Source organism: Athene noctua, chromosome 7 (genome assembly GCF_965140245.1).
Source record: "Athene noctua chromosome 7, bAthNoc1.hap1.1, whole genome shotgun sequence".
NCBI lineage: Eukaryota > Metazoa > Chordata > Aves > Strigiformes > Strigidae > Athene > Athene noctua.
This window is the reverse complement of record NC_134043.1, coordinates 26,334,491-26,359,299: the sequence shown is the minus strand read 5'-3', so window position 1 is coordinate 26,359,299 and position 24,809 is coordinate 26,334,491. Positions and strand designations below refer to the sequence as shown.

Sequence of the window (24,809 nt, the reverse complement as noted above, 5' to 3'; positions counted from 1 at the left end):
TTCCATTTCTGTAAGTCTCAAATTTCCCTGATGTGTCAAGCATCTGCAGAGAAAGACATGTTCTTGACATCTTTTCTGTCATTTTTAAACCACCATTAGAACAAAGTGGTCCAACACATAAATGTCTAAATTCACAAAGGGAAGAAAAAGAAAAATCCTTAAAGTGCTCTGTCCTCTTTTTCTCTAGTATTGTGGGAGTTTAAATATGCAACATTGTGACAGGGAGGAGTTTAAAAGCAGAAATCTAAATCAATGACACTAAATCAAGGGTACAAAGTCATGATTTTAGTAATAATGGTGTTGTAAGCATAAGGGTCTAAAGACAAAAACAGAACAAAGCTGATAAGGGAGAAGTAATATCTTAGTGTGTTAGACAAAATTTAGAGTTGAAAGAGATGAACTAACTGCACCACAAGAAAGGTTGGTGCACTGAAAAGTTTGTGTTATTTTTTCAATCCTAATTCTGGCATTCTGCTTTTTCTTCGTGTTTTGAGTTAAACCAGGGTCTTGGCACTGCTCCATTGTACTTGTTTGTATGAATGTACATACAAATATGTATGGCACATACCACTTCAATTATATCTGTGAAATACACCAAAGTTGCTTGGCTGTTCCTTGTACCGTACACCCTGGGGATATGCTTAACCCATACTGTGATGTCAGGACTAGAGACACCCATGTTGATCCAGATGGGAAGTTCATAAGTAACCTGACAGCACAGCATGTCTCTTGCTGGTTTTGTCAGGTGTGTATTTGACAGCAAGAGGACCTTGTGTTTGTTGTTAACTGCTGTACAGTAAAAATATACCTGGAGAAAACCTCCAGATATACAGAAATAGTTTCATTGACACTGTTTATGACTATCTACAAGTGTGCTTTTAAACATTGTAGTAAAACTAAACAATTTTTTTCCATACAGACATTGCTAGCTCTCTTATTGTGTCTTCTGAGGAAGGAAGAAGTGAAGGCTACAGCAGCGGCTTTCAGTTGCCTCATAGAGAGAAAACACTTGAATTTGAACCTGAAAAACCAGTTTATTCCAGCAATGCAAAGATGAAAATGGAGGAGGGGGGCAAAGCCCCTTTTTTCCTCAAACAGGTCTCAAATGTTGAAGTCTGGCAGGGAGATGTAGCTAGGCTTTCTGTTACTGTTACTGGCAGCCCCACACCCAAAATCCATTGGTTTTTCAACAGGATGAAGCTGACCCCGTCCACGGACTGTAAGTTAGTGTTTGCTGGCAATGACCACAGCCTCATCCTCCCATATGCAGGTGTGCAGAATGAGGGCGAGTACAGGTGCGTGGCCAGCAATGTACATGGTGAGACCACATGCAGTGCCCACCTCCACGTGCGGCAGCGGATACCAGGGGTCCCTTACTTTGCCAGGGAGCCAGACAGTGTGAGGTGTGCTCCGGGCTTTACTGCAGTCTTTGAGTACACCGTGGCTGGGGAGCCATGTCCAGATGTGCAGTGGTTCAAGGGGACTGAGCAGCTCTTCTCTGATGCACGGCGTTCTGTTGCTCACCATCCTGATGGCACGGGCTCCCTGACAGTGTGGGAATGCATGGAAGAGGACACTGGGCTCTACATGTGCAGGGCGGTGAGCACCCTGGGTGAAGCCACATGCTCTGCTGAGCTCCTTGTGCTGCCCGAGGAGCATGCTGTGTGCAGGCAGAATCCAGCCTTGCAACACTCTGCTGTGGCAGAGGACCAAAGCCCCTTTTCCTATGAGGAGGCTGTCGACCTTCCTGCCATGGAAGGACCACTCAGCCTTGAGGCCATGAGGGAGTCCCCAGCAGTTCTTCAGCTTCAGACAAGTCAGGTGGAGCACGTGCTGCGCAGAGAGGACATCTTGCCTGGCCTGCCACCAGCCTGCCTAGCTGCACAGAGTGTTGAAGAGATGCTAGCTCAGGTGGCCACAACACATGAGAGCAGCAGGCTTCTGGCAGAGCCACTGCAAACTCTCCCTGCTGGCCCCCAGAGTGTGGTGCCTGCAGCAGCAATGGAGACACAGCTGCCGGGCTGTCTTGGGATTGTAGCTGCACAGATACTCTTGCCCAAAGAGGAAGTCATCCCCAAGGCAGCCGAGCAAATGGCTACTCTGAAGACAGAGACTTCCCAAGCCCTTCTACAGGTGTCAAGCAGCACTGACAGCTGTGCCATAGACAGTGACCACATCCAGGTCCTTGAGGGCTTACAGGCAATGCAAAGTGAGCTGAAGGCTGAACCCAGATTTCCATCTGAACTGGCTATCACTGCGGGCCAAGCTGTGCCCCTGGAGCACATTTCTTCCCTGAAAGCAGCAGAGGAAGATTTTGCTGCAAGAATTTGTGAGGGACAGGCTGTGAGATTTCCATTGCTGCTAGAAGAAAACCAGCCCCTAGAGGAGGAACATGTCATCAGTCTTGCCAGCCCACTTAGGCAGTATCCAAGGGCAGGGAGACAACCCCATGAAAAAATGTACAGTCACCAACTTCAGCCAAGCCAAGTCCTCAACAAGGAGAGCCAGCTCACTGCTCAGTTTCCTAAGAGCTGCAACTTAGACATAAAGTCTCAAGCTAGAAATGCACTGAAAGCTGCAGTGGTAAGTGAGCAAAACCTCTTGTTTTCAGAATGGTTGGCTGATAAAGAAAACATTGAAGTACAGACAATAAACATCACCAAGGAACAAAACCACACCCTGTGCACCTATGTTGTGACCACAGGAGGACTCAGTCCCACAGAAATCTCAGTCTCCTTGGGAGAAGTCAGCATTCAGACAGTTGACCAGGAAACAATCTTGAAGGAGGCTTTCTGTTCTCTTATTTGTGAAGAAAAACATCTCTTGACAGATGAAAAATCTGAAGCATTGCCAGTCCATCCCAGTCCACTTCTCTCAGGAGAATCCTGTGATGAAGCCTCTAAACTGGAGCCCCAGCAGGCTGAGAGAACTATAGAGGCAGAAATACCCCTGGAGCAGCCTTTATCTGCACAAATAATCAACACTGTGACCGGGCATGGTCAAATCAAGGATGTGGGTGCAGCTGCAGCCACTGCTGATATAGCCTCCACAGGTGTTCCCATTGAGACACCCACAGAAATACTGAAAAGAAAGGAGAATAGGGAAGAAATGTGTGAGGAAGAAGAAAGAGAGAGTCTGGAAGGGTTAGAAGATGAGCTAAGCAAAGAGGGTTGTCCCATCATACACACCAAACTGGTCAACACTGTTGTGGAGGAAGGGGAGAGTGTCAGTCTGGTGTCTGTCATAAAAAATGTCAGAGAGGTGAACTGGTACTTTGAGGGTAAACTGGTGTCTTCAGGTGTCAAATTCAAGTGTTTGCAAGATCAGGACACATACATGCTAGTAATAAGCAAAGCGTGTGAGGAGATTCACCAAGGAGAGTACACCTGTGTGGCACTGAATCAAGGTGGAAAAAGAGCAACAGCAGCAAAACTCACAGTTGTTAAAAGAGGTTGGATTATGGGGAGAAAATTCTGCCGTTCTACTACACTGCTCTACTAATGAAACTGCCCTACTATGTGGCTGTAACTCTGGATACAGATACAGTATTAATACCATCACGCCACTAATCCCAGGGCCACATTTCTGTCTGGATTTATAGGCTCCTTTTACCACATTGCAAAGTCTTTCCCTTCCCTCACCCCACTCTTTGGTCAGGAACTTTGTTGCTTCCTGTTCTCATGATACAAGCATGGTCAGAACAAAATGTATCTCAATCAGGACCACTTCTCCCATTGTTGCCTGTGAAGTGGACCTGCTCTTCTCACTTTTCTTACTGCTGCACCTTCTCTCTTTAAAATCACTGCACAGTTTCAGCCCAGTTTATCATTCACACTGTAACACACCGTAATTTCTCATAGTGCCCAGGTAGTGTGGTATCGCATTGTTATTCTGCATCGCTATTGCACATTGTTTTTCCAGTATCATCACTGTGTTTCCTGATGTCATTATGCACTGTAACATGTTCTGTCCACTGAGCCTGGTACTGCTTTCATTTCTTACAGGTATTTTTTTTCTTTTACAGTCACTTTATGTGGATTGCAAATAAACCACTTTTTTTTTTTTTTTTTTTTTTTCTTTCAGTCAGTCACTTCATTGTTTCTTTTCAAAATGTCAGCAGGCAGGGCTTTATGTTACTCTCTGCTTCTGATTTCAGTTGCACCAATCCTGAGGAGAAGGCTCGAATCTGTAGAGGTGGCTGTAAATCATGTGGCCAAGTTTACCTGTGAAGTAGAGACTGCTCCCAATGTCAGATTCCAGTGGTACAAAGCTGGCCGAGAGATATATGATGGGGACAAATACTCCATTCGCACCTCCAACTACCTCTCCACATTGGAGATCCCGAGGCCTCAGGTTGTTGACTGTGGAGAGTATAGCTGCAAGGCTTCCAACCAGCATGGCAGTGTAAGCTCTACAGCCCTTTTAACAGTAACTGGTAAGTACAGACTTCCAAGCACTTCTCGGTGAAATATCTTGGTATATTGCAATGCTTTCACTGCTATACTTACGAATGTTTATGGTAGGGCTCTTGATTGCCATTGTTATACATAATTCCTACCTAATTTTGACAGGCACAAGCATAGAGAAGGATTAATTTTTGAAAATGCTGCTTTTAGTTGCTTTCTATACCTAAAAAAGGGAATCAGTGTAAAGTTTTGGAAGGGAAGAAAGAGGAGGGAAAGAGTGGGAAGAACTAGATCATCAACAGAATGGGATTGCTTTGTGAATATATTCTTCAAGAAGATTTAACTTCCAGAGAACAAGAAAACATACACTTCTAAATCTGATTTTTTTGGTGTAATAAGCACTGTGTGATTATCCTAGCACCCTATGTTTATGCTGCAGCTATACTTGTGAGGCAGGCTATGCAGCTACACGTACCTGAACATCTCTGTGACGTGGGCAGAGGGAAACTCTGTGTGACTGGGGAAATAGATCTTCTTAAACCATCAAAAGAGGTTTTAAAGCTGTTTCAATTTGCAAACTTTTTTGTCTATTAAGAGCTATACCTTTCTCCTTTTAATTTTTTTTTTTCTTAAAGAAACCCAACTTTGGGGCTTTTAGTATATGATGATTTTTTTCCTCTAACTTTTCTCTCTGTCGGAGGAGTCTTTATGTGGTCTTTGATAAATGCCAGATGCTAGAGACTAAAGAAATATGCACAATCTGTGAAACGCATGCTAACTTGTCCATCTTGAGGGAATAGTGCACAAACACATCAGTCTTGGCAGAAAAAGTTATGTCTTTTGGTTTATTTCCCTTTATTTTGTACATTGCTGCAGACATTCAAAATGCCTTCAAGCTCTGGAGCAATATACAGACCCCAGAAGTATAAAAACAAAAGCCAAAATTCGTCATCTTTAACACCTCTTATCTCCTTTACTGCTGGCTTCTTTTGCTTAAGAGCGTTCAGTGACAAACTGGCCCCTCTTGCTCTCTGTCCCTGGCAAATGTGGAGAAAGAGCATAAGCTCTGGTCCTCACCTCTGGATAACATTGAACCCCTTTGTTTTGCAGAAGCGCTTCCACCAACGTTTCTTACCAGACCTGAATCTATCACTACTTTTGTGGGCAAAAGTGCCAAGTTCCTGTGTACTGTTTCGGGGACTCCAGTCATCGACGTCGCCTGGCAGAAGGATGGCACAACCATTTCACCTTCAGACCACCACAAGATCTCCAAAGTGGAAAATAAACATATGTTAGAAATTTCCTGTCTCACTACCAGTGACAGAGGGGTTTACACTTGCAAAGCTTCCAACAAGTTTGGGGCTGACATTTGCCAGGCTGAAATGGTCATTATAGACAAGCCCCACTTCATTAAAGTTTTGCAGTCAGTGCAGTCAGCAGTCAATAAAAAAATACATCTTGAATGTCAGGTAGATGAAGACAGGAAAGTAACAGTAGGGTGGACAAAGGATGGAAACAAAATCCCTCCAGGCAAAGATTATAAAATTTACTTTGAAGACAAAATAGCCTCCCTTGAAATTCCTCTGGCTAAGCTCAAGGATTCAGGCCATTATGTGTGCACTGCCTCAAATGAGGCAGGAAGCAGCTCCTCTTCTGCCAGCATCACAGTCAGAGGTAAGTTAGTCCTACACCCCCTTTACTTTTGCTCTTCTTGGGTCCCCCATTTCTTCTTTTGCAGGCAAAAGACTTCTCTGGGCTGAAATCATGCTGTGAACTCTACTCAGACGTGCCATCAGGTCTATTCACCTCTTGCTCATTTCCCCTGATGCCTTCCAGTGCACTGTGTGTGGTTTCAATATTGCTTTCACAAGACATATCCAAGAATTGCTCCTGTATGCAGAGGAGAGATGAACGAAGAGGGCAAGAAGAAACCACAGGAACTGCAGCTCAGCAAAGATTATGCTGATCTTTTTTGAAATCATGTTTTGTTCTTGCACTAGAAACCAATCTTTCAAAGCTTTGGATTTCAGCCTTCTTTCCTTTTTTCCTTTCCTTTTCCTCTTCCCTCCCCCCCCTTCCTTTTTTTCCCCTTTTCTTCCCCTTTCTTCCCATTTTTAGAACCACCATCCTTCGTGAAGAAGATCGATCCATCTTATTTACTGACCCCAGGTGACTCTGCACGCCTTCAATGCAAAATCAAAGGGTCTCCTGAAATCCAGGTTACTTGGTTTAAGAACAATAAGGAAATCCGTGAAAGCAACATGCACAGGATGTCCTTTGTCAATTCTGTGGCTGTGTTAGATATTTTGGAAATGAAAGTTGATGACAGTGGGAGCTACTCATGTGAAGCTGTAAACGAGGTTGGAAGTGACAGCTGCACCACTGAAGTAGTTGTCAAAGGTCTGTTCTTCTTGCTGCTGCCAGTCACATTCTTGAGAAAACCCTTTCCTTCGTGTTTTTTTTTTTTTTTTGGCACAGTTGACTAATTCTTTCTTGCTGCTTTTATAGAGCCTCCATCTTTCATCCGAACACTGGAACCAGCAGAGGTAGTGAAGGGAACAAACACCGTTCTTCAGTGTGAGGTTGCTGGCACTGGACCATTTGAGATTAGTTGGTACAAAGACAAGAAACAGATTCGCAGTAGTAAAAAATACAGGTTGACCTCTCAGAAAGCTGTTCTTTCTCTGGAGGTGTCCTCATTTAATAGTGCGGATGTTGGTGAATACGAGTGTATGATAGCTAATGAAGTCGGGAAGTGCGTATGCAGTGCAACATACATCTTGAAAGGTCAGTGGGAGAGAGAAAACTCCACTTACTGAAGGGATTGGCAACAACCTCTCATTTCTTAAAATGTCTGTTCTTTGGATTTGTGGGTGGCTAGGGAAGGCAAATATCTTCTTCTCTTAAAATTCTGTGTATATCTTAACTCTTATCTGACATCAAACTTGTGAATTTGAAGGAGATCATTGACCTTAAAGGGCTATGCATTAACTCGCAGCTGAGGTATGAAGCTGTTCTTGACTCCTCTTTAGCTGAATTGTGCCATGTACTGCACATACTGTCTCATAAAACTGTCTTTAAGCAGCATATTTCATGGGATGATGTGGTAGCAGATGAGCATTTCTTCTTGTCTCTTTTCTTTGAACTAGAACCACCATCTTTTGTTAAGAAAATCGAAAATGTGACGGCTCTGTCTGGAGACAGTATTACATTACAGGCTGTGGTGAAAGGGTCGGAGCCTATTTCTGTGATGTGGATGAAGGGCAAAGATATTATTCAAGATGATAACAAAGTGAGAGTGACATTTGAACACGGTCTAGCAACACTGCAAATTACCGGTGTCCAGCTGAGCTCTGGTGGCAAATACACCTGCGTAGCTGAGAATGATGCAGGAAGTCAGTCCTGCTTTGGTGAATTAGCAGTGAAAGGTCAGTGGAGTGGTGCTGTGATCCCCACATTGTCTTCTGCCTGAGAGGAAGAGCAATTTCCTTTTGTCCTTAACACTGGTTGTTAATTCTGTTGTAGAACCTGCCAAAATCATTGAAAAATCTGAAATGATCCAGGTAACAGCAGGGGAACCAGCCATTTTGGAGTACACTGTCACAGGCACTCCAGAGCTAAAAACCAAATGGTTCAAAGATGGAAGGCCACTACCTGCCAGCAAAAAATACAGGATCAGCTTTAAAAATAATATTGCCCAGCTCAAGTTTTATGCTACTGAAATGCAGGACAGTGGCGAGTATACCTTTGAGATATCCAATGATGTGGGCATCAGCTCTTGTACTACCAGCTTCACTGTGCTAGGTTGGTACTGACTCTTTGCAAAGAGCCTCGCTACTTTGCTTTGAGCTCAACAGAGCCAGAAGCAGAACTACATGCCTGTGTTGCTCATGTGTTGGTTTCTTTCATTTTTTTCAATCTCAACAGATCGCACTCTCCCTCCCTTCTTCACTAAACCACTGAAGAATATTGACAGCATCATTAGCGCCTCGTGCCGCCTAGACTGCAAAATTTCAGGCTCTCTTCCAATGACCGTCTCTTGGTTTAAGCAGGACACCGAGATCACTTCAAGTGCCAAGTACACAGTACACTTTGCAGAAGGCTCTGCATCTTTGGAAATAAAACACCTAGATCCAAGTGATGCTGGGGTCTACATTTGCAGAGCCACAAACTCTGCTGGTAGCAAAGAGAGCAGTAGCACTTTGTTTATAAAAGGTTTGGGAATTTGTTTAACATTTCTTGGTCTTTTATTTTCATGTGATAATACTTTTCTTCCCCAAAGTGCAGGTCATGTGTCTTACTCTTCACAACTGTTTCCTTTCAATGCAATCTAGAGCCACCCAGCTTCACTGTAGAACCTGAGTCCCAGGATGTACTGCCTGCATCAACTGTACGTTTCAAAGGCACATTTAAAGGCACAACACCACTAACGGTGAAATGGTTTAAAGGTGATACTGAACTGGTGACAGGAGGAGCCTGCTACATTATGACAGAAGCCTTAGCAAGTTACTTGGAGCTTTATGCAGTCAAACCAACAGACTCAGGAAGATACACCTGCAAAGTCTCCAATGTAGCTGGTTCAGTAACATGCAGTGCAAACTTGTTTGTAAAAGGTTTGCATTCTTACTCTCTTTTAAACTTTCAGATGCTGGGTTGACCCAGTGGCACTCTTTCCTGTCTTCTTTGTCCTGAGCACTCCTCTTAAATCCACAGAACCTGCTGCCTTCAAGGAGAAGCTAGAGCCAACCCATCTGGTAAAGAAAGGCGGATATGCAGAACTGACCTGCGAAGTCACTGGTACTCCTGAGATTAAAATCACGTGGTTCAAGGATGATAGAGAGCTAAAAGAGAGTGACAAATACAGGATGTCTTTTGCAAAATCCTTGGCAACACTCCATGTTACAGAGGTTGAGACTGAAGACAGTGGGGAATACATATGCGAGGTCAAAAATGATGCTGGAAAAGATATTTGCAGTAGTGTTGTTACTATCAAAGGTGTGTGTGACATCCATTCACAGTTTGTTTCTTTAAACTGCAGTTTTACAGGCTTCAAAAGTATGATTAATACAAACTGCACTCTCTCTTTTGCACTGTAGAGTCACCTTATTTTAGCAAGGAGTTTCAATCCATGGAAGTCTTGAAAGATTCTGATGTAGTTTTGGAGTGTGAGGTGCTTGGCACACCTCCCTTTGAAGTGTTTTGGGTGAAAGATGATAAACCCGTGCGGAGCAGTAAGAAGCACAGGATAAGCATTGAGAAATCTTTGATTAGCCTCCACGTTTTCAGGTTTGATGCTTCTGATGTTGGCGAGTATCAGTGTAGAGTAACAAATGATGTTGGGAGCTGCCTCTGCAGTTCGGAGGTCACACTGAAAGGTTAGTGCAAAGTGCAGGATGCCACTGGCATGCTGTTATCCCAGTGTGGTTTCCATGCTACACTGTCATGCACCAGACATGTACTTACACAGCCACTTTCTTCCTGCCAGAGCCCCCACAGTTCCTGAAGAGGATAGAAAACATTAGTTCCCTTCGAGGGGGGACAGTCGTGTTTCAGGCTGCTATTAAAGGTTCTTTGCCCATCACTGTGTCCTGGCTGAAAGACAATGATGAAGTGATTGAAGACAACAATATCAAAATGACCTTTGTGAACAATGTTGCCACTCTTCTGGTGAGGTCTATTGAACTGAAACATGATGGGAAATATTTCTGTCAGGCTAAAAATGAGGCAGGAATTCAGAGGTGTTCTGCTCTGCTGACTGTCAAAGGTTGGTCCTACCCTGGGGGCTTGCAGTGATCTTAGACAGTTGCCTTGTGATTTTTACAGATGCCCTTAACACTCTATCTCCTTGTTTACAACAGAGCCTGCTACAATCATGGACAAGGCCGTGTCAATAGATGTGACTGAGGGAGACCCAGCAACCTTGCAGTGTAAATTTTCGGGAACGAAACATATTACAGCCAAATGGTTCAAAGATGGCAAGGAACTGACATTAGGCCCAAAATATAAGATCAGTGTTACAGATACTGTCTCAGTCCTAAAGGTGCTTCATACAGAGAAGAAAGATAGTGGGGAATACATTTTTGAGGTTCACAATGATGTTGGGAGCAGTAGCTGTGCTGCCAGTATTAACGTTCTAGGTGTGTATGGGCTCTCTTTTATCACTGTTTTTATATACAAAATCTTTTCTCCTGAGCTGACATCTGCCACCATCAAGGCTGAGTTTCATACTTTGTCTTTTTACTCTGTCTTGGATAGATCTCATTATACCACCTAAATTCACCAAAAAGCTCAAGAAAATGGACAGCATTAAGGGATCTTTTGTCCATCTGGAATGCATAGTGTCTGGTTCACATCCTATAAGTATCCAGTGGTACAAGGACGACCAAGAGATAACAGCAAGTGAAAAGCACAAATACTCTTTCCATGATAATACTGCATTTCTGGAAATCAATAAACTGGAAGGCACAGACAGTGGCTCTTACACCTGTGAAGCAACAAATAAGGCAGGAAGCAACCAATGCAGTGGGTTCTTAACAGTCAAAGGTTTGAATTCCTTCTTTGTCTTGTGTTAGGTCTCTCATTCATAATTCATATATCCCCTGTCTCAGAGTAATCCTCTTTCTTCCTTTTTACATGTTATAGAACCGCCATATTTTGTGGAAAAACCCCAGTCCCAAGAGGTTGTGCCCAATGCTAGGGTTCAGTTCAAAGCACTGGTGAAAGGTTCTACTCCTCTGCAGATAAAGTGGTTTAAAGACAGCCAGGAGCTCCTCTCCGGAGCTAATCGATCTGTCTGGAAGGACAACACATCTAGTGTACTGGAGCTCTTCTCAGCTAGAACATCTGACTCCGGGAACTACACTTGCCAGATAAGCAATGATGTGGGGACTGCAACTTGCAAAACAGTTTTGTTTGTAAAAGGTTTGCAACCCAACATTCTTCTCATCTTTGTGGTTCTGATATTTTTGTGCAGTTTGGTGGGGGGAGTGATAGGAAACGCTTGTATTCTTTAAACCACCTTGACAATTATAAAGCCTTACCTTTTCTGTCTGTCTTCTAGAACCCCCCAGATTTATTCAGATGCCAACTTCTGTAGTAGCTTTGCGTGAAGGACAGTCCACCACTTTTGAGTGCCAGGTAGTAGGCACACCAGAGATTCATGTCACATGGTACCTGGATGGGAACGAAGTAACTGACCAAGCTAAGTACGGCGTCTCCTTCATAGACGGTTTAGCCACTTTGAAAGTCACTCAAGCCAGAGTTTCAGATAGTGGGATTTATGTTTGTGAAGCCCACAATGATGCAGGTAGTGAGAGCTGCAGCGTCGAGCTGAAAGTAAAAGGTTGGTTTCTAACATCTTGTCATAATCCAGCTATGCCACATAGCTGGGGGGATGGAGTAGGGGAGACTTCTTCCCTCAAAACCACTAAAGGTTACTATATACTTTCCTCTCATTCCTCTTTATAGAGCCTCCAACATTTGTTCGGGAGTTGAGTCCCGCAGAGGTAGTGAAGGGTTTGGAGGCCACACTCGAGTGTGAGGTGACTGGTACTCCTCCATTTGAGGTGAAGTGGCTGAAGAACAATAAGGAGATGTTCAGCAGCAAGAAATATGCCATCTCCACCAAAGAATCAGTATTTACTCTTAATGTGACTAACTGTGATGTCTCAGATGTTGGTGAATATCAGTGTATTATATCAAATGAAGGTGGGAGCTGTTCTTGCAGCACAAGGCTCAGCTTGAAAGGTCAGTCCTTAGGAAGCATACCCCAAACATTACACCCCCTAGCTAAACTGTAGTGACCAAGATGTTTTAATATGATCTCTCTTTCCACTCTTCCCTTTCCATGACTTCTCTTCCAAACAACAAACAAAACCTCACACCATAGAACCACCATCCTTCATCAAGAAGCTGGAGAATGTCACTAGTATTTTGAAAGGTACTGCATTATTCCAGTGTGTCGTAGCAGGTGCTCAACCGTTATCTGTATCATGGATAAAAGATGAGAAAATATTAGAAGACGATGTGCACCACCATATTACCTTTGAGAACAGTGTGGCCACACTGAAACTTACCAATGTTGACCTCAGCCACAGAGGGAGATACACCTGCCAGGCAAAGAATGAGTCTGGTGTAGAGAAGTGCTTTGCTTTGCTTTTTGTACAAGGTGTGTACAAGGTGTGACCCTTCAAGCTCATCCTTGATGAGTACTTGGAAAGTCAGTCCCCTATCTGTGTAGCTAACTGCCATTTTTATACACTTCAAACCTCAGAGCCTGCACGGATCATAGAAAAAGCTAAATCACTTAAAGTCACTGAAAGAGACCCCGTGACTTTGGAGTGTACCGTGGCTGGGACACCAGAGCTTCGAATAAGATGGTACAAGGATGGAAAACAGCTCCTGCCCAGTAGATACTACACAATGAGCTTCGAAAACAATGTGGCCAGTTTCAGGATTGAACCTGTATCAAAGGAAGATAGTGGTACATACAGTTTTAAGGTTGAAAATGACTTCGGAAGTAGCACCTGTGAAGCTGTTCTGACTGTGCTAGGTTTGTATTGTCATTTGTCAAATTCACCAATCCAGCAGGGAGGGAATGAAAAAAATTATAATCTCTGCTTGTGAAAGATAGGCAAGAAGGTAACCAGTGGATTTTTGCCTTTTTTTTTTTTTTTTTTTTTTTTTATTTATTGGGCAGATCAATCAATTCCTCCTGCATTTATTAAAAAGCTAACCAAAAAGGATACCATTCTGGGATCTTCTATCCAAATGGAATGCAAAGTCTCTGGATCACTCCCCATTACTGCAAAATGGTTTAAGGATGGAAAAGAGATAACTGACAGTGCAAAATACAGAAGCCTGTGCCATGAGAACACAATGTCACTTGAGATTGCTAATCTAGAGTTGGCAGACAGTGCGAATTACACATGCAGTGTCTCTAATGTTGCTGGGAACGATTCTTGCAGTGCTGTCCTGACTGTGAAAGGTTTGAAACAATTTTGCTGCTTCTTATTTTTATGTATACTGGGAAAATATCTTAAATCTTATGCTAACATAACACTCTTATACCTCTTATATATTAATGCTGAAAACTTGGTCTCCATGCTTGCCTCACTAATTTTCTTCGCTCTTAGACGTTTCTGATGTAACTGAATATTTCTTTTTCTTAAAAACTGCAGAGCCACCAAGCTTCTTAATAAAACCTGAAAGCCAGCAAGCCATTCCAGATTCCACAGTGGAGTTTAAGGCCACACTAAAAGGAACACCACCCTTTACAGTAAAGTGGTTCAAAGAAGATTTAGAACTTGTATCTGGCCCAACCTGTTTCATTGGGGTTGAAGGGTCTACTGGGTTCTTAACCCTCTATTCAGTGGATACTTCTAAGAGTGGGCACTACACTTGCCACGTTTCAAATGATGTTGGCAGTGACTCTTGCACTACAACGTTGATGGTAACAGGTGTGCACTCTTTCTTGTTGTGTTGCAGTCTTTTCATCTATTTCTTTTCTTTCTTTTTTGCCAAACCCACCTCAGTGATCTTTGGTATACTGCCAAGTGAATTACCTCCCCTGTGTTTGCAGCTCACAGTTTGGTTCTTTTCCATCCTCTTTTCTTTCTAGTATTAATTCAGACCTTCCTGACCCTACTTTTCTCTTTTTTTAGAACCACCCAAGTTTGCTAAGAAGCTAGAGGCAGCAAAAGTAGTCAAGCAGGGTGACTCAGCCCGGCTTGAGTGCAAAGTAAGTGGATCTCCAGAGATGAAAGTAGTGTGGTTCAGAAATGACCATGAAATTGTTGCCAGTGAGAAATTCCGGACATCATTCATTGACTCTGTGGCCGTGCTTGAAATGAATCATCTCAGTACTGATGAAAGTGGTGACTACATCTGTGAAGCTCACAACCCCGCAGGCAAGGCCAGCTGTAGCACCAAAGTCACAGTGAAAGGTTAGCTGTCCTCTTGTTCTATGACTACATCCTATTTTTCCCCGGTGGTTTTATCCCTTGGAAATCCCCGGGAACGGGAGATAAATTTCTTATTTCAGGACTGCCTTTTTCCTTCATGTCATGGTTGTTTCTTGATTCTCCTCACCCCCTCTGCCAGTGCCTGAAAAAGGGAGATGTTGTTCTTAATGCAGATGAATCCCAGGCTAGGTGTTCTCCCGTTCTATGATTGTCAATGTCCAAGACAGATCATAGTGGGAATTGCTATATCAAGGAGCTGAAATACAAGGAAAAAAGAACAGACCTGAACTGATCAGTGTCAGTTTTACACCCTGTATTTGAGAATACTACCAGCTCAACCAGATCTGTATCCTATCTGCCAAGGGTCACCCCTCTGTTTACCTTTTCTAGAGAGGAGCTAAGAGCTCTGAATGCTCACCTACCTGCAAGATCATTTCATAATGTGTCCAGAAAATGAGGAAAGTTCTTGCCCATTCTGTTGATTATCTCAGCAGTCTCATTGTGTAAAAACAAAAATATCTCCAGACTCCTTTCTAAAAATATTCCTTTCTTCCCTTGTTAGAACCTCCTGTCTTTAGCAGGAAGCCCTCTCCAGTAGACATGCTCAAAGGAACTGAGGTAAACCTGGAATGTGAGATTTCAGGAACACCACCATTTGACGTTACCTGGTACAAAGACAGGAGACAAATCCGCAGTAGTAAGAAGTATAAGGTTACAGCCAAAAACTACCATACAAGCGTTCGCATTCTTAATGTTGAAGCTGCAGATGTTGGTGAATATCAGTGCAAAGCACAGAACGACGTAGGAAGTGACACTTGTTTTTGCACTGTAAAGCTGAAAGGTAAAGTATGGGCACATATGCTTTCTGCAGTGCTCCCAATGGCACTGCATTGCTCTTCTTTACATAGACACTGTGAGTATTTACTGTAACTGCATATTTCTTCTTCAGAACCACCAAAATTCTTGACTAAAATAAACAGCGTGACTGTTGTGGTTGGTGAACCAGTAGAGTTACAAGCAAGAGTGGAGGGCTCCCAGCCAATTTCTGTGCAGTGGCTTAAAGATAAAGAGGAAATTATTAGAGAAAGTGAAAACACGAAGATCACATTTATGGAAAACATTGCAACTTTACAACTTGTGCGCACAGAGACAAGCAATGCTGGCAAATACATCTGTCAGATCAGAAATGACGCTGGAAGTCGCGAGTGCATGGCTACCTTAACTATTCTAGGTTGGTAGAAAGCACAAATTCATAAAAGATCTTTTCAGAGTTAAGAACTTCGTGCCCCTGAGTTCAAAACAATCAAAACAGAGAATCTTTCAGTCTCCAACAAGCAGTACTCAAGTTCCTTACTTCCAGTTGTCCAGGGATAGGGGTGAAAGGAACCACAGGCCTGTGGTGATGGGATCCATTTGACTGGATTTCCAAGTCATGTATTCTGCTCATGCCTGCTTGGAGAGGGACAGACAATTGCCTTTCTCGCCTAGAAGTTTCAATATTATTTAAATTTATTTTGGAGAGCATCTGAAATCTTCAGTTTAGGATAGAATGAAGGGTGGAAAAAACAGCTGAAAAAATTCCTCAGCCCAAGAAACTGAGATACCTTTAGTATCAAATGTGTAAGCCCCATCTTGTAGTGCTACAATACTTAGAGCTATTACTAATCAAATCCTGTTTTCATCATACATACTACCCATCTCTCCTTCCAGAGCCTGCAGTCATTGTAGAGAAAGCAGAACCAATGAGAGTTACTGTAGGAGATGCCTGTACTTTGGAGTGCAAAGTGGCAGGCACACCAGAGCTTTCCACTGGATGGTTCAAGGATGGCAAAGAGCTGACCAGCAGCCAAAAATACAGAATTACTTTCCTCAATAAAGTATCTACACTTAAAATTATGGATGCAGAAAAGGAAGATGGTGGATTGTACACTTTTGCAGTGCAGAACGACGTGGGGAAAAGCAGTTGCACAGCATCAGTTGATGTTTTAGGTTGGTTGGGTATCTTGTCTTCTATCTTTTACAAAAACTTTCATTTGGTCATGCTCTTTTTCCTTTCTTACATTCCTTCCCTCCTTTTCTCTCTAACCATGGATTTATTATGTTTTCTTATGCAGATCGTATCATTCCTCCTTCTTTCACAAGGAAACTAAAGGAAACCCCTTGTGTCCTGGGTTCCTCAGCATTGCTGGAATGCAAAGTGTCAGGTTCACCTCCTATTTCTGTTGCCTGGTTCCGAAATGGACTTAAGTTAGTTAATGGGGAAAAACATCAAATCTCCTTTTCAGATAACCTATGTATTTTAGAAGTGAATTCACTAAGCGACTCAGATACTGGAACTTACACCTGCAAAGCTACCAACATAGCTGGTTCAGATGAATGCAGTGCTGTATTGACTGTACAAGGTCAGTATATGATGGTCAGGAAGCTCTTAGAGCTATTCTTTCTTCTTTCTCTTCTTGAAATTGCCTGTGGTCTTTTGTAAATATATTCAGGAAAAAATATTGACTGGAAAATAAAGATTTTGTTCTTTAACTTCAGTAGGTGTGTGGAAATGCCAGGGTTATGCTGTAGCAACCTGTCTTATCTTTCTTTTTCTTTTGTGTCTTTAGAACCACCTTCTTTTGAGAGGACACCAGAGCCTCTGGATGTCTTGCCAGGCACAAGCATCACTTTTACATGTGTTATCAGAGGAACTCCTCCTTTTAAGGTGAACTGGTTTAGAGGGGCCAATGAGCTTGTGCCAGGGGACAAATGCAATATCTACATGGAGGAGTCCATGGTGGAGCTTGAGTTATTCGATGTAACTCCTCTCCAAAGTGGAGAGTACACTTGTCTAGTGACTAATGATGCTGGCAGGGCAAATTGTACAGCACACCTTACAGTAAAAGGTTTGTAAAGATTGTGTGTCTCTCTTTACCTTAAAATATTGTTTCCTTCCTTCCTTCCATTTGTCCTGTTATGCTCAACATTTGTGACTTCTTACCCTTCATTAGAGCCGGCTGTCTTTGTGAAAAAACTGAGCGATCAGTATGTGGAACCTGGCAAGCCCATCATCCTGGAGGGCACTTACACAGGCAGCCTGCCCATCTCTGTGACATGGAAGAAGAACGGCCACACCATCACCCAATCTCAGAAGTGTAGCATCACCACCACAGAGAAATCCTGCATCCTGGAAATACTTGACAGCACCAAAGAAGATGCAGGAGAGTACACTTGCCATGTTGAAAATGAGGCAGGAAAAGATGTTTGTGAGGCTGTAGTCTCTACCCTAGGTGTGTGCTCCCTTTGCTTTTATTCTTGCCTGTTCTTTCAAATGTATGCATTACAAAGTCTGGCACTATAATCAGCCTATCTAATTGCTTCTCTTTTTTAGAACCTCCCTATTTTGTTACACACTTGGAGCCTCTCGAGGTGTCAGTTGGGGATTATACAACATTGCAATGCCATATTGCTGGAACACCAGAAATCACTGTGTCTTGGTACAAAGGAGATACAAAACTCAGGTCTACTCCTGAGTACAAAGTGTTCTTTAAAGACAACATTGCTACGCTTATTTTCAACAAAGTGGCTAGCAATGACAGTGGTGAATATATCTGCAAGGCAGAAAACAGTGTAGGAACTGCATCTACGAAGGCTCTCTTAAAAGTTCAAGGTGATGATTTTATATTAGCTCACTACAAATTCTTTTTCTCTTGCAAAACTATAAAAAGATTTTTTCCTGGGGAATATTTATCCTTTACTTGATTTCTTCTAGAGCGCAAACGACCACCTTCCTTTGCAAGAAAATTAAAGGACATCGAGCACCCTCTTGGTTTACCCCTTAAATTTATGTGTCGTCTCAATGGCTCAGAACCCATTACCGTGACTTGGCATAAAGATGGTGTGCTGCTAAGCGATGACCACAATGTGCACACATCCTTTGTAGACAATGTTGCAGTGCTGCAGCTGGGGCGAACTGAGATGAATCATACTGGGCAGTACTCCTGCACAGCCACCAATGCTGTAGGCACTGCCACCTCAAGTGCTAGGCTCACAGTGGCAGGTGTGTTGGCTTACAAACTTTTACCTTGATCAAAGGTTCCCTCTTCCCATTTCATGCATGTGATGGTATCTGTGTGTTGGATTAGTTATTTTCATGAGGTATGAATATTACACAGTTTTCTTGTGTTTCTAGAACCCAAGCAAGCACCTGTCTTTGACACCAAACTAGAATCTATTGATGTGCCTTTTGGAGAAAGTGCTGACTTTGAATGCCATGTTACTGGAGCCCAGCCAATACACATCACCTGGTCCAAGGATGGTCGGGAGATCCGAACTGGAGGAAACTTCAATATTACATTTGTAGCCAACACAGTTCACCTTCGAGTGCTCAGAGTGGGTAAAGGAGACTCTGGCCAATATACTTGCCAAGCTAGTAATGAAGCTGGGAAAGACTTTTGCTCAGCCCAACTCAGTGTCAAAGGTATTAAGATAAAGTCACCTTCATTTGTGTGTTTTCTTTTTCTTGAGTAAAGAGACCTCTTTGTTACTAAGTCTCATCTTCTACCTTTTCCAGTTTGGAAATATATAGGAAGTAGCTTTCCAGAAAGCAGACATATACCATATGGTGACATTCGCCTATCATACTGAATGACAGTAAAAGCCTTGTGTGCTTGCAAAATCTGCAAGGGGAAAGGTCCCCTTGTGAAGCTGTTTCTATAGGGAGTTGCAGTCACCCCGCTGTTTACTTTGTCATTAGTGCTTAAACTACAGTCACAGTGTACTATATGGAAAACTGTGATACGGTAAATACAACAACCTTGCATTTGTAAGGCAGCATTGGTGACTCTTTCAAATTCACTACAGTTCACAACTGGAGTTCTCAGTTGCTGATTTAATCTAGGTGATGAGTCACTTAAGGTCTTCATGCAGTAATATGCTTTAAAGATGTGTATGCAAGTGAAACTATCCCTACCGTGTTTCTGCTGCTCCTGGGGGTGAAAGGCTTGTCAAATCTTTCATGCTGGCCTGGGAAAATTTTCGTTCCTCAAAGGTAAGCAAAATTTTGCTTGGGTAAAGCAATCATCCTTCATCTTGTTTTTACAGCTCCAGCTGTCTGACAGAGTAGGCTCCAGAGTTGGCAGAATATAGTTTTAGTTGTTGTCTTTGCCTTCTCTTCTCCATCTTGCATTTTTCCTTGGGAGGAAACTCTGGTTGGGGATACAGCCAGTTGCTGTAGAAATCTTAATCTGTTGTGCCCCTAAACTCTTGTGTTCCCCGTAACTCTTGCTCAGCCTTGTGGATTTCACATGGCAAACGAGTATACTGTCACTCTCTACATACTTACTCTGTTCTGCAGAACCTCCCAAGTTCGTCAAGAAGCCTGAAGCTTTGCGGTTCGTGAAGCAGGGGGACACAGTTCAACTTGAATGTAAAATCAGTGGGACACCAGAGATCAGAACCGTGTGGTACAAAAATGATCAGGCACTCCAGGCGAGCAACAGGCTCCACATGTCCTTTGTAGACTCCGTGGCAATGCTGACCATCTTGGGTGCAACCTCTGAAGATGCCGGCGATTACATATGTGAAGCCCATAACTCTGCTGGCACAGCCAGCTGCAGCAGTTCAGTCACAGTGAAAGGTTAGCAGCACGGCTCCACAAAACACCAGAATCCTTGGCTTCTAGGCCCGCTCCAAGCTGCACATCCCCCTGAACAGGGAGCTGCTGCTGTGGCAGTTAGTCGTTGCTGGGCCAGTGTCTCTCCAGCTGCTCTCACATTCAAATGCTGCTGTGTTTAAGCAGTGGAGACCAGGCAGGGAATAGCGGTGGGTGTTCAGCACTGTGCCTCCATTCCTTTGTCTTCCTATTTAAGTCAATTGCAAGCTGAATAAGGTCAGATCACAAGGGAAGCATGGAATAGATGGAACACCAGTCATGGTGAAGGAGCTGGTCATATACTTTGCAACCATCCATCTGCCTCCTCTTTATACACAGTGATCCTGACAGGAATGAAATTTAAGACGGAAGAGGAGGCTGTGTTGCTGAGTCTCATTGATAGTAGCTTTCATGGAGGGAAAGAGGCAGGAAAAGCTGGAATGTGGTCCTGGAGAGAGGGGAGAGTGGTTTTTGGGGAGGGGCACTGAGCATTGACCCCAAACAGGTGCAGAAGTGTCACATTTTCTGCCCTTGGGACTCTTGAGTGCTGGGATGGCTTGATGGGAGATGCCAGGGGCTCAGCATTTTTTAGAGGTGAGGCCACATATTTGGAAGCTAAATATGGGTTTACAAGAATAAGTGTAGGCCCTCTTCCTGAATATGTTACCTCCTGCTACTATCCAGAAACCCATCCAGGGAAACAAGCTTACACATTATGATGTGATTCTTTTTTTATAGAACCACCTGTTTTTAGCAAGGTGCCAAGCCCTGTGGACACACTTAAAGGCTCAGATGTTATCCTCCAGTGTGAGATAGCAGGGACTCCACCCTTTGAGGTGGCTTGGTTCAAGGACCGAAGGCAGGTCAGGAGCAGTAAGAAGTTCAAGGTGACAGCAAAGAACTCCATTGCCAGTCTTCATATTCTCAATCTGGAATCTCAAGATACTGGAGAATATCAATGCAAAGCTATGAATGAGGTGGGAAGTGACACTTGCACCTGCCCGGTGAAATTCAAAGGTTTGTATGCTACAGGACCAACATAATCACCACCCTCTTTTCTTGATCTGCTGGCTGTCCCTTTTCCAAGCAGAGATGCATGTTAACCCTCCTGTGCCTCCTTGTTTTTGCCATCAGAACCCCCACGCTTTGCCAAGAAGCTGAGTGACACTGCAATCTTCGTCGGGGAGCCAACAGCCCTGCAGGCAGTGGTGGAAGGATCCCCACCAATTTCTGTTGTCTGGCTCAAGGACAAGGGTGAAGTTATTAGGGAGAGTGAAAATGTCCAAATGTGGTTTATGGACAACATTGCAACTCTTGAGATTGCCAGTGCAGAGGGAGCTGATGTTGGGAAGTACATCTGCCAGATCAAAAACGATGCTGGCATGCGGGAGTGCTCTGCCTTTTTACAAGTCCTTGGTGGGTATAACGTGCTTCACAGGTACTATCTCTTACAGCTTGCACAATTGCCTCTACCAGCCTTTGTTTTCTGCTTATATCCTGTGCTCATTGCTTTGTGGGTAGAATTCCTGGTGACACACTGACCCCTCCCTTCCTGTTTCAGAACCTGCAGTCATCTTAGAGAAGACTGAGCCGATCACAGTAATGGCTGGCAATCCTTTTACCTTGGAGTGCAAAGTGGGAGGAACACCTGAACTTATCACCAAGTGGTACAAAGACGGCAGAGAACTAAGGAGCGATCGCAAATACCAAATTACCTTTTTCAATAATATATCCACTTTGAAAGTTTTTTCTGCAGACAGGGGAGACAGGGGCTTGTATACTTTTGAGGTGCACAATGAGGTGGGGGACAGTAGCTGCACTTCCTCGGTTGATGTTTCAGGTCAGCTCTATGTCTTTGTTGTTCACATTTGTCTTTAAAGGAAGTTTTTTTTTTCGTTTCTGCTTTCCTTTCCCCTGAAAAAAACCCCAACACGTTTCTTCTTGTTCTTCTGCCCTGTCATACTCAGATCGTCTTGTTCCTCCTTCATTCTCAAGAAAACTAAAGGAAACAAATGGGGTGCTGGGATCTTCAGTGCTTCTGGAGTGCAAAGTGTCTGGCACATCCCCCATATCTGTGGCCTGGTTTCAGGATGGAAATGAGATTGTTAGTGGAGAAAAATATGAAATCTCATTCTTGGATAACGTTTGTGCTTTGAAGCTGAATGCCCTGGATGTCACAGATACAGGGCCATATACCTGTGTGGCAGCCAATGTGGCTGGATCTGATGAATGCAGTGCCTTCTTGACTGTACAAGGTCAGTGGAAGAACACTACAGCCCCTTCAATGAAATTCTTACTCCCTCTTCTATTCCTTCCCTCTGGTTTCCCATGGTTCCTTTTTTCATGTTTTTTTTTTTTTTTCTGTTTTCTCCTCTTTCTCTCTTATTTTTGACTCAAACATGCTCCAGTTTTCCTCCCCCACAGACACTCTCCTAGTAACATCTTTCTTCCTCTTCACTTCTTTGTATGATCCTTAGAACCACCTTCTTTTGTGAAGACACCTGATCCCCAGGAAGTTTTGCCCAGATCAAGCGTGACATTCACCAGCTACATCAAGGGCAGTACTCCCTTCAAAGTGACCTGGTTTCGAGGCATCAGGGAGTTGGTGCCGGACAGCAACTGCTCCATCTCTCTGGATGAGTCTGTGGCACAGCTGCAGCTATACAATGTGGAGCCAGGCCACAGCGGGGACTATGCTTGCGTGGTCACAAATGATGCTGGCAGTGCCTCATGCACAACCCAACTCTTTGTTAAAGGTGTGTTTGTGCGCATGCGTGTATGCACAACTATCTCCCTTCATGCGCTACCTGCAGCCCTGCCACAGCTGTCCCTCTCACTATTGATCTGTGCCTCTCCACAGAGCCTGCAGTCTTTGTGAAGAAATTAAGTGATTTCAGCGTGGAGCAGGGGAAGTCCATTGTGTTGGAAAGCAGCTACACAGGCACCCCTCCCATCTCTGTCACTTGGAAAAGAAATGGCATGCCCATTGCTCAGTCTCCACGCTGCAGTGTTACAACTACTGACAAATGTGGCATTCTTGAAATCTTTAACAGCACCAAGAGCGATGAAGGCGAATACACCTGTGAGGTGGCAAATGAGGCGGGTGGGGATGTTTGCCACAGCCTTGTATCCATCTTAGGTATGCATCACCCCTGACCCCCCCTAAGGGACCCCACTGATGCTCTGCCTCTGCTCACCATACTCTCTCCTTCCCTAGAACCACCCTATTTTGTCACGCACCTGGACCGTGTAGAGGTGAAAGTTGGGGAGCCCTTGGTCTTAAAATGCCAGATTGGTGGTGCGCCAGAAATCAAGGTGTCCTGGTACAAAGATGACACCAAGCTCAGATCAACACAGGCTTACAAAATGCACTTGAAGAACAATGTGGCAACGCTGGCATTCTCCACCGTGGAGGATAGTGACATTGGAGAATATATCTGCAAAGCAGAAAATAGCGTTGGCTTCGCCACTTCCACAGCTTTACTTGTTGTTAAAGGTGATGTGCCAAAGGCCACTCTTTTCTGGGGTAGTTTTTAGGAAATCTTTGTTGTCTACAGAAAGGGGTACTTAAGAATCTCAGAGTTAATTCTAGATTGACGGGGTGGTTTCCTACTTATAGTAGTGATTATTATTGTTTTGCAGAACGTCAACTTCCTCCTACATTCGCCAGAAAACTGAAAGATATTCAAGAGGCAGTTGGTGCCCCAGTGACATTTGATTGCCGCATAAATGGCTCAGAGCCTATCCAGGTGTCTTGGTACAAGGATGGGGTTCTCTTAAGCGACAGTGATAACATGCAATCAGCCTTCTTAAATAATATTGCGACTCTCCAGATCTTGCAAACTAGTATGGCTTACTGTGGTCAATATACTTGCTCAGCTCAAAACGCTCTGGGGACTGCATCTTCCAGTGCCAAACTTGTCCTCACAGGTTTGTAGCTCACACTTAAACAAAGATCTTTTCTATGTCTTTGCTCTTTTATTTCTTCACCCTTTTTCCCACTTTGCCCATGGTATGGTGGTCAGGGAGCATGGGCGTGACATGGTGAGGTGTGTGGTGAGGAGGGTTTGGTGGTGAGCTCTGTCATGCTTTACTCTTTGCAGAACATCTACAACCTCCCTTCTTTGACATCAAGCCAGTATCTATCAATGTGGCACGAGGGGAAAGTGCAACCTTTAAGTGCCACATGACTGGCTCTGCTCCCATGAGGATTACTTGGACCAGAGACAACAGAGAGATACGCCCAGGGGGTAACTACAAGATGACGTTGGTGGAAAACACGGCCAGCTTGACAGTCTTAAAAGTTGGTAAAGGGGATGCTGGACTTTACACATGTACTGCGAGCAACAGTGTTGGAAAGGACGCATGTGCAGCTCAGCTGGCTGTGCAAGGTATTGCTGTGAGCTTTAGTGTTCACGAGGCTTTTCTTTGCAAGGCAGACACCTGGAAAACAAAGCCCTTAATGCAGACATGCGTGAGACTAACAACCTTTACAAGATGCTACACAGATGTCTTTTTTTCATTTAAAAATTATTGTAATATTTGAATACTTAGTCATCTTTCTTCTGTTCTGGTATAGTGCATGATGTGTCTTATCAAAGGGATTCTTCCATTGAAATGTTAGCTCTTAGTGCCCTGTTGCATCTTTATGAATGGCCCTATTGGCCAGCAAAGTATGTCTTCCTAAAGTCTTTCTCCAGCAGTGACATTCATTAAGTTGTCCAGGGGAGGGAAAGATAACTGAGAGAAACTCAGTTCACTTGCAAGACTTGGATGTATTTTTACAGGGTGTGCAGCTCCTGCTAA

At 43.7% G+C, this 24,809-nt stretch overlaps 1 protein-coding gene across 1 annotated transcript in view; it reads left to right on the top strand.

Moving 5' to 3' along the window:
- The window catches only part of TTN (titin), a 242,029-nt gene that overhangs the window by 50,397 nt on the left and 166,823 nt on the right, over positions 1-24,809 (top strand). Inside the window, exons 46-86 of the mRNA XM_074911579.1 lie at positions 920-3,451; positions 4,157-4,435; positions 5,517-6,080; positions 6,525-6,806; positions 6,915-7,193; positions 7,556-7,834; positions 7,932-8,210; positions 8,334-8,621; positions 8,741-9,019; positions 9,120-9,401; positions 9,503-9,781; positions 9,892-10,170; positions 10,265-10,543; positions 10,662-10,949; positions 11,049-11,327; positions 11,467-11,748; positions 11,874-12,152; positions 12,295-12,573; positions 12,679-12,957; positions 13,105-13,392; positions 13,586-13,864; positions 14,069-14,350; positions 14,931-15,209; positions 15,318-15,599; positions 16,079-16,357; positions 16,483-16,770; positions 16,978-17,256; positions 17,362-17,640; positions 17,742-18,020; positions 18,123-18,410; positions 18,543-18,830; positions 19,707-19,988; positions 20,742-21,020; positions 21,138-21,419; positions 21,565-21,843; positions 21,971-22,258; positions 22,481-22,759; positions 22,864-23,142; positions 23,221-23,499; positions 23,646-23,933; positions 24,107-24,394. Of these exons, the coding sequence (XP_074767680.1) occupies positions 920-3,451; positions 4,157-4,435; positions 5,517-6,080; positions 6,525-6,806; positions 6,915-7,193; positions 7,556-7,834; positions 7,932-8,210; positions 8,334-8,621; positions 8,741-9,019; positions 9,120-9,401; positions 9,503-9,781; positions 9,892-10,170; positions 10,265-10,543; positions 10,662-10,949; positions 11,049-11,327; positions 11,467-11,748; positions 11,874-12,152; positions 12,295-12,573; positions 12,679-12,957; positions 13,105-13,392; positions 13,586-13,864; positions 14,069-14,350; positions 14,931-15,209; positions 15,318-15,599; positions 16,079-16,357; positions 16,483-16,770; positions 16,978-17,256; positions 17,362-17,640; positions 17,742-18,020; positions 18,123-18,410; positions 18,543-18,830; positions 19,707-19,988; positions 20,742-21,020; positions 21,138-21,419; positions 21,565-21,843; positions 21,971-22,258; positions 22,481-22,759; positions 22,864-23,142; positions 23,221-23,499; positions 23,646-23,933; positions 24,107-24,394 (14,079 nt within the window). The remainder of the gene's footprint in view (positions 1-919; positions 3,452-4,156; positions 4,436-5,516; positions 6,081-6,524; positions 6,807-6,914; positions 7,194-7,555; positions 7,835-7,931; positions 8,211-8,333; positions 8,622-8,740; positions 9,020-9,119; positions 9,402-9,502; positions 9,782-9,891; positions 10,171-10,264; positions 10,544-10,661; positions 10,950-11,048; positions 11,328-11,466; positions 11,749-11,873; positions 12,153-12,294; positions 12,574-12,678; positions 12,958-13,104; positions 13,393-13,585; positions 13,865-14,068; positions 14,351-14,930; positions 15,210-15,317; positions 15,600-16,078; positions 16,358-16,482; positions 16,771-16,977; positions 17,257-17,361; positions 17,641-17,741; positions 18,021-18,122; positions 18,411-18,542; positions 18,831-19,706; positions 19,989-20,741; positions 21,021-21,137; positions 21,420-21,564; positions 21,844-21,970; positions 22,259-22,480; positions 22,760-22,863; positions 23,143-23,220; positions 23,500-23,645; positions 23,934-24,106; positions 24,395-24,809) is intronic.